Source organism: Colletotrichum fioriniae (assembly GCF_027942845.1).
Source record: "Colletotrichum fioriniae strain IMI 355084 chromosome Unknown scaffold_1, whole genome shotgun sequence".
NCBI lineage: Eukaryota > Fungi > Ascomycota > Sordariomycetes > Glomerellales > Glomerellaceae > Colletotrichum > Colletotrichum fioriniae.
In genome coordinates this window covers 1,361,511-1,376,041 of record NW_027076837.1, presented here as the reverse complement: position 1 = coordinate 1,376,041, position 14,531 = coordinate 1,361,511, and the positions used below count along the sequence as shown (strand labels likewise).

The 14,531-nt window shown below is 52.8% G+C and overlaps 4 protein-coding genes across 4 annotated transcripts; 1 reads left to right on the top strand and 3 right to left on the bottom strand.

Moving 5' to 3' along the window:
- Nucleotides 1-3,909: 3,909 nt before the first annotated feature.
- N0V96_000368 (uncharacterized protein) lies at nt 3,910-7,000 on the top strand (the record flags this gene model as incomplete). The annotated part of the gene is made up of 3 exons (XM_053195504.2): nt 3,910-3,936; nt 3,998-6,074; nt 6,417-7,000. The coding sequence occupies 3 exons, from the start codon at nt 3,910-3,912 to the stop codon at nt 6,998-7,000; spliced, it is 2,688 nt and encodes an 895-aa protein (XP_053047157.2).
- Nucleotides 7,001-7,989: 989 nt separating this feature from the next.
- Nucleotides 7,990-8,921, bottom strand: N0V96_000367 (uncharacterized protein; the record flags this gene model as incomplete). Its single annotated transcript, XM_053195503.1, has 2 exons — nt 7,990-8,253; nt 8,325-8,921. 2 exons carry the CDS (start codon nt 8,919-8,921, stop codon nt 7,990-7,992), a joined length of 861 nt encoding a protein of 286 aa, XP_053047156.1.
- A 595-nt stretch (nt 8,922-9,516) lies between these two features.
- On the bottom strand, nt 9,517-10,580 carry N0V96_000366 (uncharacterized protein; the record flags this gene model as incomplete). Its single annotated transcript, XM_053195502.1, has 3 exons — nt 9,517-9,782; nt 10,006-10,451; nt 10,504-10,580. 3 exons carry the CDS (start codon nt 10,578-10,580, stop codon nt 9,517-9,519), a joined length of 789 nt encoding a protein of 262 aa, XP_053047155.1.
- Nucleotides 10,581-11,758: 1,178 nt separating this feature from the next.
- On the bottom strand, nt 11,759-13,516 carry N0V96_000365 (uncharacterized protein; the record flags this gene model as incomplete). Its single annotated transcript, XM_053195501.2, has 5 exons — nt 11,759-11,867; nt 11,927-13,032; nt 13,082-13,158; nt 13,218-13,292; nt 13,348-13,516. The coding sequence occupies 5 exons, from the start codon at nt 13,514-13,516 to the stop codon at nt 11,759-11,761; spliced, it is 1,536 nt and encodes a 511-aa protein (XP_053047154.2).
- Nucleotides 13,517-14,531: the final 1,015 nt, after the last annotated feature.

Below are 14,531 nucleotides of genomic sequence, written 5' to 3'. Positions count from 1 at the left end.
CAACCGAGAGGTTTGGGTGGACGGGAGCCGGGCAGCGGACACCGTCGTACGAGCGGTGTGAGGGAGCTAGGACGGATATGCGTGTGCGGCGTTGCGCATCGCAGATTTAGTGCGAGGTCCATCGCTGCCATCCCCCGACCGGTGCAAGGAACGTGGCGTTTCCAGGCGGGTTGGCGTTGGAACTCGACGAACCTACACTACACAGTAAGCTCTGGGTACGGATAGACTTCCCAACCTTGTCCATCCACCGCAGCCATTGCCCGCCTCAACTGTAAGATGGTGCTTGTCAGGCAAGACATTGATAGTGCGTGCATGCATATGACAATACAGCAGGGTAAGGTTATGCTGCTGTCTCGAGTTGTGTGCAGCAATAATACCTAAACAGACGGTCAGCTCGACCGCCTCCTCTCTCTCTCTCTCTCGAGTCTCGTTCAGTCTCACCCATGGTGTGAGTAAGGTATGAGGGTGTGGAAGTGTATGCATACGGAGTATCCGTATAGGTGTTGTTACCCTCTGCGTGCGTGCGTGTATGTATCCGTAGCCGCCAAACAATGGGAATTGCGAGTCCGCCCCAGGTCGATGGTTCGCCGACTGCACACGGGATTGGAAGAGAGATCCCAGGTCGAGGCATGCGAGGGCGGTGGGGTTCGTGACAGGTGGGCGAAGCCATCAGGGAAGGAGGAGGCGAAAAAGTCGAGGACGAGGGAGCGGGTGTTCATCAAGATCTGGATTCGGCAAAGGGGCTGGAATTTTGCCGCCCGTGATTGGTTCTGCTGCCTCGGTCTCAGTCGCTCATTGGTTGCCTCATCTCCGTGCATCTGTCCCTCCCACGTCGACTGTCGTCGCCTCCTTTTAATGAGGCTTTCCAACCCTCGGTTTTTCAAGAAATTGCCATCCACTGAAGCAACCGCTCAGTCGCTCCTTTGCTGTTTTTTGCTGTCGCTGACTTGACAACTTGTTCATCATCCATGACGGCTCGGCGAGACCCACGGAGCATCCTCCGGTGCAAACCCAGTCGGAGAGCAAGGGAGACCGTGACCGGGAATCTGACTCCTGCACCTCGTCCAGTCGGGCCTGTGTACTGCATCCAGACAACACTCCTTGGCTGCGCCGCGCTACGATGCTATGCTATGCGATGTGTTTGTGATGCACCAAGGATTCCGACAAAATGTTGTTGATGCATCGAGCAACAAAACAGCGACCACCCAGGAAACGAGGGTCCAGTTGATTGACAGCGGCATTTGCTGGTGCATACGTGACACTCGGGGACGAAACAATGCTTTTCGCCCTGTCTTCGTCAGGGATGTGTCCCGGTTATTGAATTCGGTGCCGATCTTTGCTGTCTCAGCCAGTACTTTTCAGGATGTTGCTTGTTCGCCTCTCCAAGTCCTCCAAGCAAAAGTCCAAGTCCAACCGAAGAACGATGTAATCTCGCAATGCTGGCTTATGAGGCCCGCAACACGTTGACTGCTAACGCCTGTCAATCTTGATTTTTCGGTCTTTTAGGCTCGGATGAGACGAGCACAGACTGCGGGCAGGTCGAACTCTATCTGCTTGACTCTTCTCTGCGGCTTCGACGAGACTCCATGGAACCTATATCCCGACTTCCCCTCTTGGTTGAAGTGGAGAAATTGGAGGTCCTCGTCACCTTGGGGGATGATGCTGTGATGCCGTCCCAAGAACATTAATAATTCGATGAGGGGGTGCGTTTCGTCTGCCGTCGATCGGTTGCGCGCTAGCAGCTCGATTCCCACGATCAGCAGAAATCGCAACGTACACTACTCCGCCAAGTTGAAGCTGATGGGACGCAAGCTTCGACTGGAGATCGTGAGCTGGACTCGGAAGACCCCAGAATGGTAGATGATGTACGGAGGGATACCAAGGTCTCGGGTGATGCGTTGCCGAGGCACTAGGTGGTCCCTGAAGGCTGACGGACCCTGAGAATGTTGCGGCGCTCAGCTCGTCGCAGATATCCTAGAATACCTTCATCAGCGCCAAGGTGTATGAGCTGGTAGTAGTGAGTTCGGCCCAGACATGCCGACACACGGATGATAGAAGAAGAAATCAAAGCAATGGCCATCTGGAGGCTGGCTTGCCTTGTCAGAGGGAGGAAGTCCGACAGGGTCTATTGACAGGGGGTTCATGAGGTGCCTGGGCGCTATCTTATCGCTTATCTCTATCACCTATCGCCGATTAGGGAACTAACGTTCTTGGGTCCAGACCATCGGAAAATAGGTGGGTCTACGAACGTCTCGGTCGTGCCTGCTTCATCTGACGACATCTCGTTCCTTCCTTACAGCCTAAGCGTCCGCGATACATCACGTTGCCCGCGCAACAGATGTTCGCACACTCGCCATCAAACCTCCTACACGCCATTTTTCGCTTCTCTATCTGAACTTTGACTGATTTCCGTGGCTTCTTTCTATTTGCGATAGTTAAGAAAACACCTGGATAGCAACGCATGTCGCGGCCGGGCTGGGCTCATTTCTTTCTTAGAATTTGGTCTTTCCATGTAGGTACTTGTGAGCAACGTAGCGCAGATATACTATGCCTATCATTACACTCTTCAAGCCAGAATGTATGTGACCTTCATGTTCGATGCATCGGTTAGCCTTCCGCGATACCGTTCACATAAAGGTAATCTATTTATGGGATAGAAAATACACTCGAAACCATTTATTCCCCAAGTTCGTGATGCGAAATCAATATTCTCATGACCTCTAAGTTCTTGAGGTTCTCATCGTCATGCTAGTTCTGCTATTGGCTGACAACATAAGTACAAAACGGATTTGCGTAAGTGGTGCAAGATAACAAACATCGAGACCAACTTGTATGAGTACATGGGATATGCTTTGCTAAACGGATTAAAACATCAAACATCTTACTGCCAATGCCGACTTATGAGATTCTGGGGGGGGGGAAGAAGACAAAGCATCCTCGTTGTCTGACTGCCTCGAAGGGCAGTTTACAGCTGATGGTGGGAGGTGCTGGGACCCACACCCATTCTACACCTTGGCCCTTGTCGATATCTCGAGGTTGGCATCACGTCTGCCCGGCCGAGCGAGAAAAATAATAATTTAAAAAATATTTACACCACGTTGAACAGTCCTTCCTCTTTCCCAACTTCGCAGGAAGTCACGTTGCTGGATTTCTCTCCCACACAACAGTAGCTATTCCACCAACTTGCCCCCTCTCCCGGTACCTTCCAACCCTTCTCATCGCACGATATCCATCTCACACTCAACCTTCTCACACTCCTCACTCTTCATTCTCGATACCAATCACTTTTTTCAATGAGCTACCTTTTTGTCTGCTCCTTGCAAAATTCCGTACACGTTCCCTCCCCCCAGATGCGCCTTTCTGGAATTCTCTCAGAGACGCTCATAACTCTATGCACCTTCACCCTTGCTGATACAACTTACTGAGCTTTTCGAGCCTTCACTTTAAGATCTCCAAAACTTGAAGCACAAGCAGCCTTTTCACTACGTCAGAGGTCTCGAGGCGTGAGACAGTCAAGCAATCTGCAGACTCACCAGAGCACTTTCATGTTAGGAGCGTCACTGAAAAAATACTCGTCCTAGGTGTCAAGTTTGTATCGCTAGTTCTGCGTACTCACATCGCTTCACCTCAACCATTGGGTAAAGTTCACATTCCATCACTTGTTCAACAACTATCTTTGAGCGCTTTTCTTATCCCTCTTGCAGCTCGAGTTTCCTGCGACATCACATACAACAACAGAGGTTGCTCGCGAGTCAAATACTCTTCAAAGGCAGGGCGGAATCTTTCCCACCTCATTAGCGACCTCCTTTGTATGGACAATCCTACTGTTTCATCCCCCTTCTTTCATCCTCGCTCCGAGACAATCCACCTCTTTCAGCAGAAAGCAGACCGATCTCATCATCGCAAAAGATGTCAGACAATCAAGGGATCAAAGAGGTGAGATGCCTTTGTCGCTCATGAACTTGAATATCGAGTGTATCATACTGACCTTGTTTAGCGACCTTCCAAGCGATCTCTTACCCCAAACAAGGCTCTCTATGCTTCGTTTAACGAAGCTCATCGACACATTGCTCCTCCGACCCCCAAGATCCCCATTGAGTTTGATGGACAGCTAGGCGATGGAGAACAGCTCACAGAGGAGCAAGTCGAAGACATTCTAAGTACCTCCAACGAATCCTCTGGCCAGTCTCAAGACTCCAAGGGTCAGAAGGAACCGAAGAGCCTAGAGCTACTTGCCGAACCGAACGCGTCTGGCCACCAGAGCAAGGTAGATAAGCAAACTTCGCCTTCTATTATCGTGTCTCAAATTCAGACGAAAGACCATGGCCCTCAAAGATCTTCCTCTTTATACCTGTCGGATGACGAGAACGCCTTCATCGATTGTTCGAATTTGTCCTTACATGAGTTCAAGGAGCAGCATGACCGACAGGATTCCATCGATGATCCTTTCGACAGCCAGCATGCCGCCACTGAGTACCCAGATGCCTCCTCATTCTACCCAGAAGATGGTGATGACTACAGTCTAGCCTCCATTGACGACGGTTCAATGAACAAGATCAAGATCGAGCCAAGGTCCTCGCCTGTTTTGGCCTCTTCCCCCATTCTTTCGCCTCCAGTTGCAGCAAGTCCCTCATGGCACACCGAGGAAGCAGACCAATCTTCCCACATTGATGACGTCGTCAAGAAAGAAACTCCTTCCGGTTATTTCAACAAAACTCACCTCTCTGGCTTGAACGGAACCCAGTATCCCATCTTTCTTGATCACGAAGCCTTACAGCCTGGCAACCAGAGCAACCACTTACCTATCTTCATCGATCGTGGTGTTCTTCCCCCTCCCTCAATCCCTGCCCCTCAGCCTGTACCTACAATCGAGGAAACATCTCGGTCTGAGTCCGACTATGATGGAGACGCCTCTGGATGCTCCGAAGATGTGGTCACCAACCAGGACAAAGGGAAGGCTCCAGTCAAGTTGTTGAACCCATTCCATGCTTTCTCCAACGCATCGTCCCATGCTTCGGATCACAATGTCGAGCAGTCTGAGCCTGGCAAAGAGAAGGTCTTTCTACGCCCCCATGGTGAGAAGGAAGTTTCTCGTGCGCTTCACCACGTTACTGGGCTGAGCCAGCCGTCCAGTGGTCTTATCGGCCGTGTTCGTCATTCACACCTTCAGATTTCACGTCAGTCACCCTATCACAGCAGCTCTGATCAGCAAAAGAACGACTTTTACCATGCCCCAGCTATTCAGCCCGACTGGCAGATCACCCAATCCGGTATCAAAGTCCCTGTTCCTGTTCCAGCCCCATTCACTGGAGATGAGATTGGCATGCAAGCAACAGAGCCATACAATGCCATCGATCACACGCGCATGGCCACAGTTGCCTCAGAAGATGCAGAGGAGCGCACTGGCTTGGAGGGAGAAGAAGACTGGCGAACTGTCACCGATGACCGCGAGTTCCCTACAGGCTTTGTGGGCAGAGTCATGACTGGTAGCAGCATTGCCAACGTCTCAGATGCACTTCTGATTCAACATCAACAACAGCATCCTGTCGCTCACCACACTACTTCCCACAAAGGCCGTGAGTCCTCCACCACCCGAGCAAGAGCATGGTGGGAGAAGTCCACCCCTCTGCCGTCGATTCGCTCTCGCTCTGCCTCGCCTTCCTACCCATCACCTCCTGCGCGCGCACTGCAGAACAGACAGCGAAGACAAGATGGCTGGGAAGAGATCGAGCTTGACCCCATGCCAGCTCCCTATCCAGACTTCTCTTGGGATCGTGTGCGGAATGATCGAGCACAGTATAATGAAGAGGCAGCACAGCTCAGCCACAACGAGTATGCCAACCTACCGTTCCCCCTTGTCCCTCGCGAGGACGCAGCCAAGCTTCAAGCTTTCCGTCGCGCGAGCGGCCTCGAGGACCATACCCTTTCAGGACACATCATCTCCCCCGGTCTGCCTACTTCCTCGAACGCCGGCAGCCACATCTATCCTCGTCCCGCCTTGAGAAACAACTCTGCAAGATCATTCTTCTCCCGCACCGATAACCCGGGCATCGATCGCCGTACTATCTTCATTGGTGAGTCTCCTGCCTCCGCATTTCTATGCCCTACTGCCCTTCCGATATATATATATATATAAAGCCATTCCCTCTCTCCTTGCTCTACTGCTTTCTTCCTCTTCTTCCCAATACTCTCCAAACCCAAGGTTGGTCACCCAACGTATGAGTAACCAAAAAAAACGAACCCTCGCTCCAAACCTCTCCCGCCTCCTTTCAAGGCCCTGTATGAATCGCTGTTCGAATTTTGTTCGAAAAAAAAGCTCGAAGTCACTTCGGGATCAGCAAACCCCCTGCTCGAAGCAAGTCTTTGCTTTCACGTTGGGCTCTCAGAACTCGCTGGCTAACCTCGATTGCTTCCAGATCACCAACAACACCCATTTGGGCGGCCGACCCGCGAGTACATCCCAACCCAGTACTCGTCGGTGTCGCGCCCCCAAGCGACCACCGACCAGGCGAGGGCGAGAGAGAGGGTCTCCACCCCCAGCAAGATGGCAAACATTAGCCACCAAGCTGCGGCGGAGGCCCTCGCCATCGACCAGTCTGCGGGCCGCCGGGCCTCTCCCCACCTCTACTCCTCCGAGGTGATGGAGAGGTACCGTGCCCTCCAGGCCGTCCGTCAACTCGGCGGTCGGGGAACGGATACCGAGCTCGCGGACATGGCGGCCACCGTCCGGGACCAGACCCCTCTCTCGCGGGGCGCGGTCCGCCGCCAGGCGGTCTTCTACTACGCGGTGATGGGGGCGACCCTGTTGCTGCCGTTCGTGGGGGCCGTCACCCTCGTCTGGTCGTGGGATCGGGTGTTGGCGGGCCTCACCGGCGGAGAGTGCACCGGCCTCTCCTTCCACCAAAGACGCAACCTGCGCATCATGCTGCTTGTCGGCATGGCGCTGTGGGTTGCGGCTTTCGTGGGGGGATTGGTCGCGTTCCTCTCTCTGCGCGGTTGAGCGCCGAAGTGTGTTTACGGTTTCTTTGGTGTTTGTACGAGTATGTGAGTTACCCCTTTTCTTAGCACTCAATCTCCTCGTGAACAGGTTTCTAACTTGGATAGTAGGCTACGATACCACGAGGAGGAGGTGGGTCCCTGCCTACGGGCATACCCAGTTATGCCAACTTTTGCGGTTTTGTTTTTGGGGGAGGCGCGCGAGAAAGGAGAGGTCGAAGGGGGTGGTGGTGGTGATGGTGATGATGGGCGGCGGCGACCGAGGGGGAAAAAGAACCCTGATTACGGGGGAGGGGAGGAGGAGGAGGAGACGTCAACGCCATACGGCCTCGTACCACACCCGAGGCCTCATAATACACACTCCGTCGATCCCATATCTCGTTTGACACTCTTCATGACACATATGCCCGTGAACAGCCGCATGGAGGTGTTTAAACCAAGGGTGTTCGGTTTCGTTAACAAGTCAGGTCAAAAGCTGCGGCGCATTGAGCGATGAGAGATAGCCACTGGACCGTCGTATCGATAAGTCTTCAGCGGGCCTGTGGGCAAGAATATGTAATGCTGCGCTCTGGCATACCATACACAACCTGCAGGGGCAGGAAGCACTTGCTCGATAGAAGAGCCGAAGCTCCGGTTTCTTGGGTCTGGAACACAAACTTTGACGCAGCTCTCTCTCATCACGGAAATACTGAGGATCGCCGGCCTACTGGGGTTGGTAATGGCTGCACCAAATCGAACAAATGGACTGTACCTTACTAACTCCAGCCGATTTAGCAGTGCTGTGGCAATCTCACAAGTCGAGTACATGCAGTCGGTAAAGGGCCCTCCGGAATCCAAGATTAAGAATGTCAATGAAGAAACTGATCACGAAGAGTACGCAAGTGGAACAAGTTCTAAAATGTGCTCACTGTATTATAGAAGCAATAACATGGTATCTAACGCTCTAGCCGCCTTCAAAGGGGAATGCGTACCCCTCTCGAGAGAACTACGCACTCAACCGCGACGGCGGGTGCTGGGACCCTTCTTGGCGGGCGTCGAAGTAGCCGATGAGGAACCTGTAGAAGGGGCAGCAGGGATGGGAACTTTCTGCTTGCCCTTGGCCTTCTTGGAGGGCGCGTTCCAGTAGTACGCCATCTGGGACGCGAGGACGGCGTTGAGGAGGAAGCCGGCGATGAAGTTGTACAGGATGAGCTTGTCGTCGACCTCCTGGAGGGTGGTGAAGATGCGGGAGAGGGAGCCGGCGAGGTAGTTGAAGACCTTTTGATTACACATGTTAGCACCTGAATCTCTCGAGGGTTCCCACACGGGGCGAGGAGAAATCGACTTACAGCAAATGCGCTGAGCTGTCCGGTGCCGCCCTCGGACCAAATCGCCAGAATCTGGGGAACCTTGCTGGCGACGCTCAACACGCCGGCGCCGGCCTGCAGGTATCCCAACGTCTGCATATCGACCAAGCTCCCGGCAAACAGCGTCCCCAGCGCCACAGCCAACGCCGTCACAAACACGGCAGCCAGGCTCGCGCGGCCAGTATAGTTGAGCACCAAGACGGTGATGATGACATTCTGGCCCATGATGAGCGCCGTCTCGCCGTAGGTGCTAAAGGGGAACTGGTTGCGGTAGTTGTAGGCCAGTGAGACGAGGTAGGAGGCCGTCTCGAGGAGGTACGACAGCACGGAGATGCCCTCGCCCGACTGCGACGAGGTGAGCTTGCGGATTTGCGGCAGCTTGACGATGCTTGAGACGCCGACGATGCCGAGGCCGATGCCCTTGGACAGGCCGAGCTTGATGCAGTCTACATCCTCGACGTTGATGTCTAGCAAGAGGGACTTGTAGCAGTGCTCGCCGATGATGGAGACGCCGAGGTCGCGGATCGGGGCCGGGAGGTTGTGGGTGACAGGTTGGAGGGCGGAGCGGACGGCGTCCATGATTGCGGCTGGGGTGTCTGGCGATGGGAACACAGGACAAGCTTGTACCTGGTATTGGCTCAATCTATGCGTCGGCCGCCTTCGGATGTCGTATCGTCAGGCTATGGGGGAGAAGTTGCGACAGATCCACTGGGGGGGGAGCAGAGCAGTGAAGTGAAGAAAAAAAAAGTCAGCAGATGTTGAGGGCCACCCGGCGGACACGTTGAAGGAAGGGTTGAGGTCACTGTGAACCCTGAGATGGAGGTAAGGGGGCAGTGAATTAAACCAGTCGGGGAATATCAAGTGGAGAGCTTAGCTGCAGGAGCTGACCAATCTCAAGCCTGTGAAATCCTAGCTTCACCACCCCACGTTATCCCTGCGCAACTGTCCGTTCGTCAAAGTCCCATCGACTGTGACCAGTTCCCCATTCGCCATATGAACCAACTTGGGATATAGTCGTCGGCTTTTCGCTTGAAATCCCTCTCCACACCTTTTCGAAAGCTTCCCCTAAACCGATGACGTGTGCACTGAACACCTAGAAACCATGAAACCCAAATGGTCCCGAAATCCCGAAAAGTGTTAGTAACGCCAGCAAGACCCCGCGGCAGAGAGCGGTTCACTTCTTTCCCTTCTTCCCATTCTGAGAAGCAATAAAGCTCTTGATGAGAGCAGCGCACTTGCTTAGGTTTCCCTTTGGCTCCCACGTATTCTCGTTCGAGCCATATCCCTTCCACTTCACCATGTACATCGGCACCTTGGTCTTGGGGTCAACGCGTGCGCCAACGATCTTCTCAACGACGTAAAACTCCTCTGAGTAAGTAGGAGAACTCGAGGTGCGTTTGGCAGGGCTCTTCTTGGCAACCTTCTTGGGACGAGCGACGCCTCGGCCATGAGTCGTCACAGCCTGTCATGGTGTCAGTCTCAATGTAGTCTTGAAGTTGGGAAGGCATGACGGTACTACTGCCTTTTTCTCTGGAACTGCCTTCTCTATGGTAGGAGCACGAGTAGATCGACGAAGAGCCGTAGCTAGCGCACCAGAGAGATTAGGACTGGTCAAAACAGGTTAAAACGACCAGAACGCAAGTGCATCCACCCCTAGACTTACCTTTGGCGACTGGTCCAGCGGCAATCGGTTTACCAACCGACTTCTTGAACTTGGCCGAGACAGCGTTGGGAGTCTTTCTGGGACGACCGCGCTTCTTAGGAGTTTGTACCGGCGGAGGAGAAGCATCGTCTCTCTCAGTATCACTAGGACCGTGATCGTCGGGACCTTTTTCCTCATCAGAGTCGGAAGCTTCCAGAGAAAGTCCTTTCTTCGCGGCAGGCGCGGCTCTGTTCTCGATCGAGGCTAAGACACTCTGAGCAGACCCAGCCAGAGGCTCTTGGCCTTCAAACAGCTTGCGTCTCTTGCTAGCTTTGCTGGTGGCGGGTTGACTTGGCTGGCGCTTTCTGCTGGACGACTTCTCGGGGGCCCCGGCAGACTCGATCAAATCAGACTCGATTTTCGGGATCAGGTCGTCTTCGTCCTCATTTTCGGCGCCGTTCACTTTGCTGTATAGGCCTTGGCGTTAGTGACGAAATAATGGAGGCGTCCAAAACTTACGTTGCAGCCGAAGAAGCGACAAGCTCGTCCCGTGTCATGGCGAGCTCTCGCCCTTTGAACACGAGCGTAGCCGACATTGTGGATCGCGATAGTTGTGGCAATAACCTTGAGGATTTGTAGAAAGGGAGTGGAGTAGGCGAAGCTATTCAGAAGATTCAGACTGGGGGGGAAAGGTGGACCTTAATCTACCTTGTCTTAGGCTAGAGAGCTCGAGCAGCGATAGAAGAAAGAATTTCCACACAGTCTATACTAAAGTTGGACTTCAAGGTAAGGCGAGGTTGCCAAATCGGAAAGAAAAACACCCAAGGAAAGAGTCTCAGCAACCCGGCTGAGTCGAGGAAGGTCCGAACGTCAGAAGCAAGAGGGGGAAGGCGCGGGGGGCGGGGAGGTTAAATTCAGGAAAGGAAGGCAGTTGCTCGGAAAAACATACTCAAAGGCGAACTTGATGGAAGATAAGGGGGATGTGTTTTCACCTTCCTTCGATCTCAGACCCAACCTGGTATCTTAAGCCAAAGTAAAGTAAGTCCGCCCCGTAAGATGATCACTTGAGGTGCCTAGTAAGTGCTTGAGTTTGATTTTGATTCGGTAGATTGTATGATTCAAGTGAGGATAACGCCTGACTAGACACGGCGGATGGGCACGTAAGTAGGTACGTCGGCCTCGACACAACCCCACTCTGCAATTTACATTTACCTCAATATTGTGCTTCAAAGTACAAAGATGCCAACAATGCACCGGAACCGTCCAGTCTTGGTTAGGTGTTTGTTACTAGAAGATACCTTACTTGTGGGAGCAAAATGCAAGGGCGAACAAGAAGTCTGGGATAGGAACAAAGAAAACAGCCTAAAGGATCTTTGTAGAAATATACTTAGCACGAGCACCTGTTCACTAAGGTACTCATTGTCGTCCAATTAATGGGCGAGAGCAACTGAGATGTGCTCACCTCTCTCAGCCCAGGTCTGGAACATCGGGATCAAGTACAGCTCGCAGCTTTGCTTCTGAAATACTTCTCGGGGCGCCCTAAACTTGACAATGCCGGGCCTGCTTGTATGAAGGACAATCTGAACCATAGCCTCAGGCAGGAATGGATAGGAATCACGTCAGAAGGTAGAAACGTAGCCAGCTGGACCTTCACTGATACGAAAACAGTGCGGACCCTAATCATCAAAAGTTGTGTCAAGCTAAGGTACCTTCAATGAATACGCCAATGCCTGATGCATGTATGGTTCCACCTGTCCCTATGCTATGCTTCGTCTCAATCGTCAAGCTCCTCCACTCGCTTATCTCCAAAATCATGAAGTTGCCCCGACCTCGCCGCCTGCTCCACAGGGTTCTGGATATCAACAACACCTGTCTTCTTGAGTCTAATGATCTGTTAGTATGTCTTCTAGTCGTGGTGTGAGTGCCATCTTGCCTTTCAAACAGGACGTATAGTCTTTCTGCCTCTCTCTCCTTCTCTTCTTCTGTCATCTCCGGAAGTTCAACGTGTTTTTCCTTGTCTATGAACTGTCCAGTAATGGGGTTGACAGGCCGCTGTTCCTCACCCGTGCTGAACGCTTCAGCAGCACTGGTAGGGATGGGTATGTTGTTTTGGAACAGGAAGCCTGACGCAAAGCCGTAACCGACGTTCTCAACAAACTTTGAAGCATCCTTGTCTGACATGTCGAAGAGAAGATGGGAGATGGCCTCCCGAAGATGGGGAGTCAGGGGATTGGTGGAGTTGCGCAACAAGCGCGAAGTCAATGAGGTACCGCGGCCAAGAACCTCCTTTCTATCCTGCTCGGTAGGAAGAAGCTGCTTCCTAATAGACTTCTTGGCATCGTCAGGAGCACCATCGTGCACACGCCGCAAGACACCTATCAGCGGCGTTACCAGCTGCTCCAGCTCATTATCGGGATATGCCTTCAGAGCCGCGTCCAGTATCTCAATAAAGCGATCCGCTACCTTTGCAGGTTCGCTCTTGGGATAAAGAGCCCCCTGGACATCTTTGTCCTCCAACTTGAGATCCAGCAAAGCATTGACAAGGGTATTGAATGGCGGATCGAGCGGTTTGTTGGAGGGAATATCATGCTTCCAAAGTAGTGCAATGATGTGTGGAATGGCGCCTGTAAAGGCCCCCACTTCCGAGGGGCAGAAATGCGAGACGTTGAAAAGTAGCTTCAGAGTCTCGTTGAGCGCCATGTCTTCCATAGGATCGGCTGACACATGGGTCTGGGAACTTCCCAAGCGCTTTTGGTGCTTGGAAAGATTCTCAATCACGATATCGGCCAACCTGTGTTTCTGAATCAGAGCAAGGAGATCGATTTTGGTTCCATAGGTGGTGAGGAACAAGACTCTGGAGACAAGGAATTCATCGTCGAAGCTGTCGTTCTTCAGTCTCCTGCAAGCTTGGTCCTCGTAGCCAAGGTCAACAAATGTTTGGCGAGCCTTAGGGTTCAATAGCATCGTGTTGGCCAAAACCCTCAGAGCTGCCCTTGCCGTGGAGTTCGAGGGGCTTAAGAAGGCATGCCTTGTAAGCATCTCGATACCCTATAGCCTGTTAGTATCAACAGCACTCGTGTGAGGCAGATGGGATGACCTCTGGTGTAAAGATAGGATCAGCGTTGGTAGGGTCCCGCCCATAGATCTTCAGCTCTTCAAGAGCAGCATCACGCTCTAAGATACAATGTCAGCTGGACGACTGAGAGAAGCATTGCATCGTGGATCAAACTTACGATGTGGGAGCAGGGTGGGTTTTTTCAGGTCGTCTTCCAACTTCTTCATAAGAGCAGTGACAGCCTCAAGTTTTGCTGAAGAATAGTCAGTGACACAGGTTCATGGGCCTGGCCGGGGCGGATAACCTACCAGGGCCGGCGAGGTTGGCTTGCATGGCGAGGGGCTGTGACATGGTGCGGCGGGCGGAGCTGTGCTTGTAGTCGGGATCGGCAATGGAGCGGAGCTTGGGCGAGCCCGGCCGAGAAAAGCTAGGGGCACTTGTTTTGCGGCAGACCCTACGCTCCTTGACGCTCAGCATTCTCTTCAACTTGGGATGCCATGATGGGCAGCACACTCTTCAGAGAGGAATGTGAGATGCAAAGACAGGATTGGATTACCTTTTGGGGATGACAAGATGGAAAATGATCACTTCCTGCAGTGGCGAGAAAAGGATATGCGGTTCAACGGATGTGATTGTGGCACTCGATCTCGAATTCAAGTGGCTTGATGTCTGACCGACCTCGACGATTTCGGCCTACCTTAGGTTCGGTAGTGCATCCACGACAAAGATGTAAATCTGTCGAGCTTCGATTCGTATGGGGGATGTAAGCTTTCCAACACCCGGTCGACCTTGTTGGCTGTGCAAGGTAGGAGATATTGTTAATTCGTTGGTGTTGTCGTTTGTTAAAGTGAAGATGTGGCTGTGGTGGAATGTCGCAGTATCTGGCTGAGAAAGGGGAATGAGCCAGATGGAAGACTGACCATGAGACACCAGCAATCCTTCCTCCACCGTCGTTACACAAGAAGAGGGGCACTCGGTGGCCCCCCCCCAGGCAGTTAGTTGGCAGTTGACGCGAGCGAACAGACCGTGCACTTACGCAGTACGGGGTGCGCAAGCCACAACTGTGGCAGGAGTGCCTGTCTGACCTTAGTAAGCACAACTTCCAGAGCTGTGGGGCACTTTCCATGTTGCTGTGGTGCGGAACCTACATTGTGGAGAGGAACTGCAAGCCTGCGAGAGCACTGAGGTGGTGAATGCGAATTTGGAGACCGCGGTCCAGTCAACCACCTCAGTTACCTTAGGTGCTTAGTACCCAGGCACCTAGGTAGTGGATGCCATCCATTCCGCTGCCCCACTCTTTGACGGTCGACGGCCCAACCCCCGGGCAACGAGACAGCGCCAACGACTGGGGTACACGACAAGCACGGGCCACTTGTTTAAGTGGTTTTCGCGCTCAACTCGCGTTTTTTTACGTGAAATCGTGGACGTGTTTAAGCATCCTCAAGCGCTAGCCAATTAACCAACCCGCTCCATCCTTATATCGAGAAGAGAA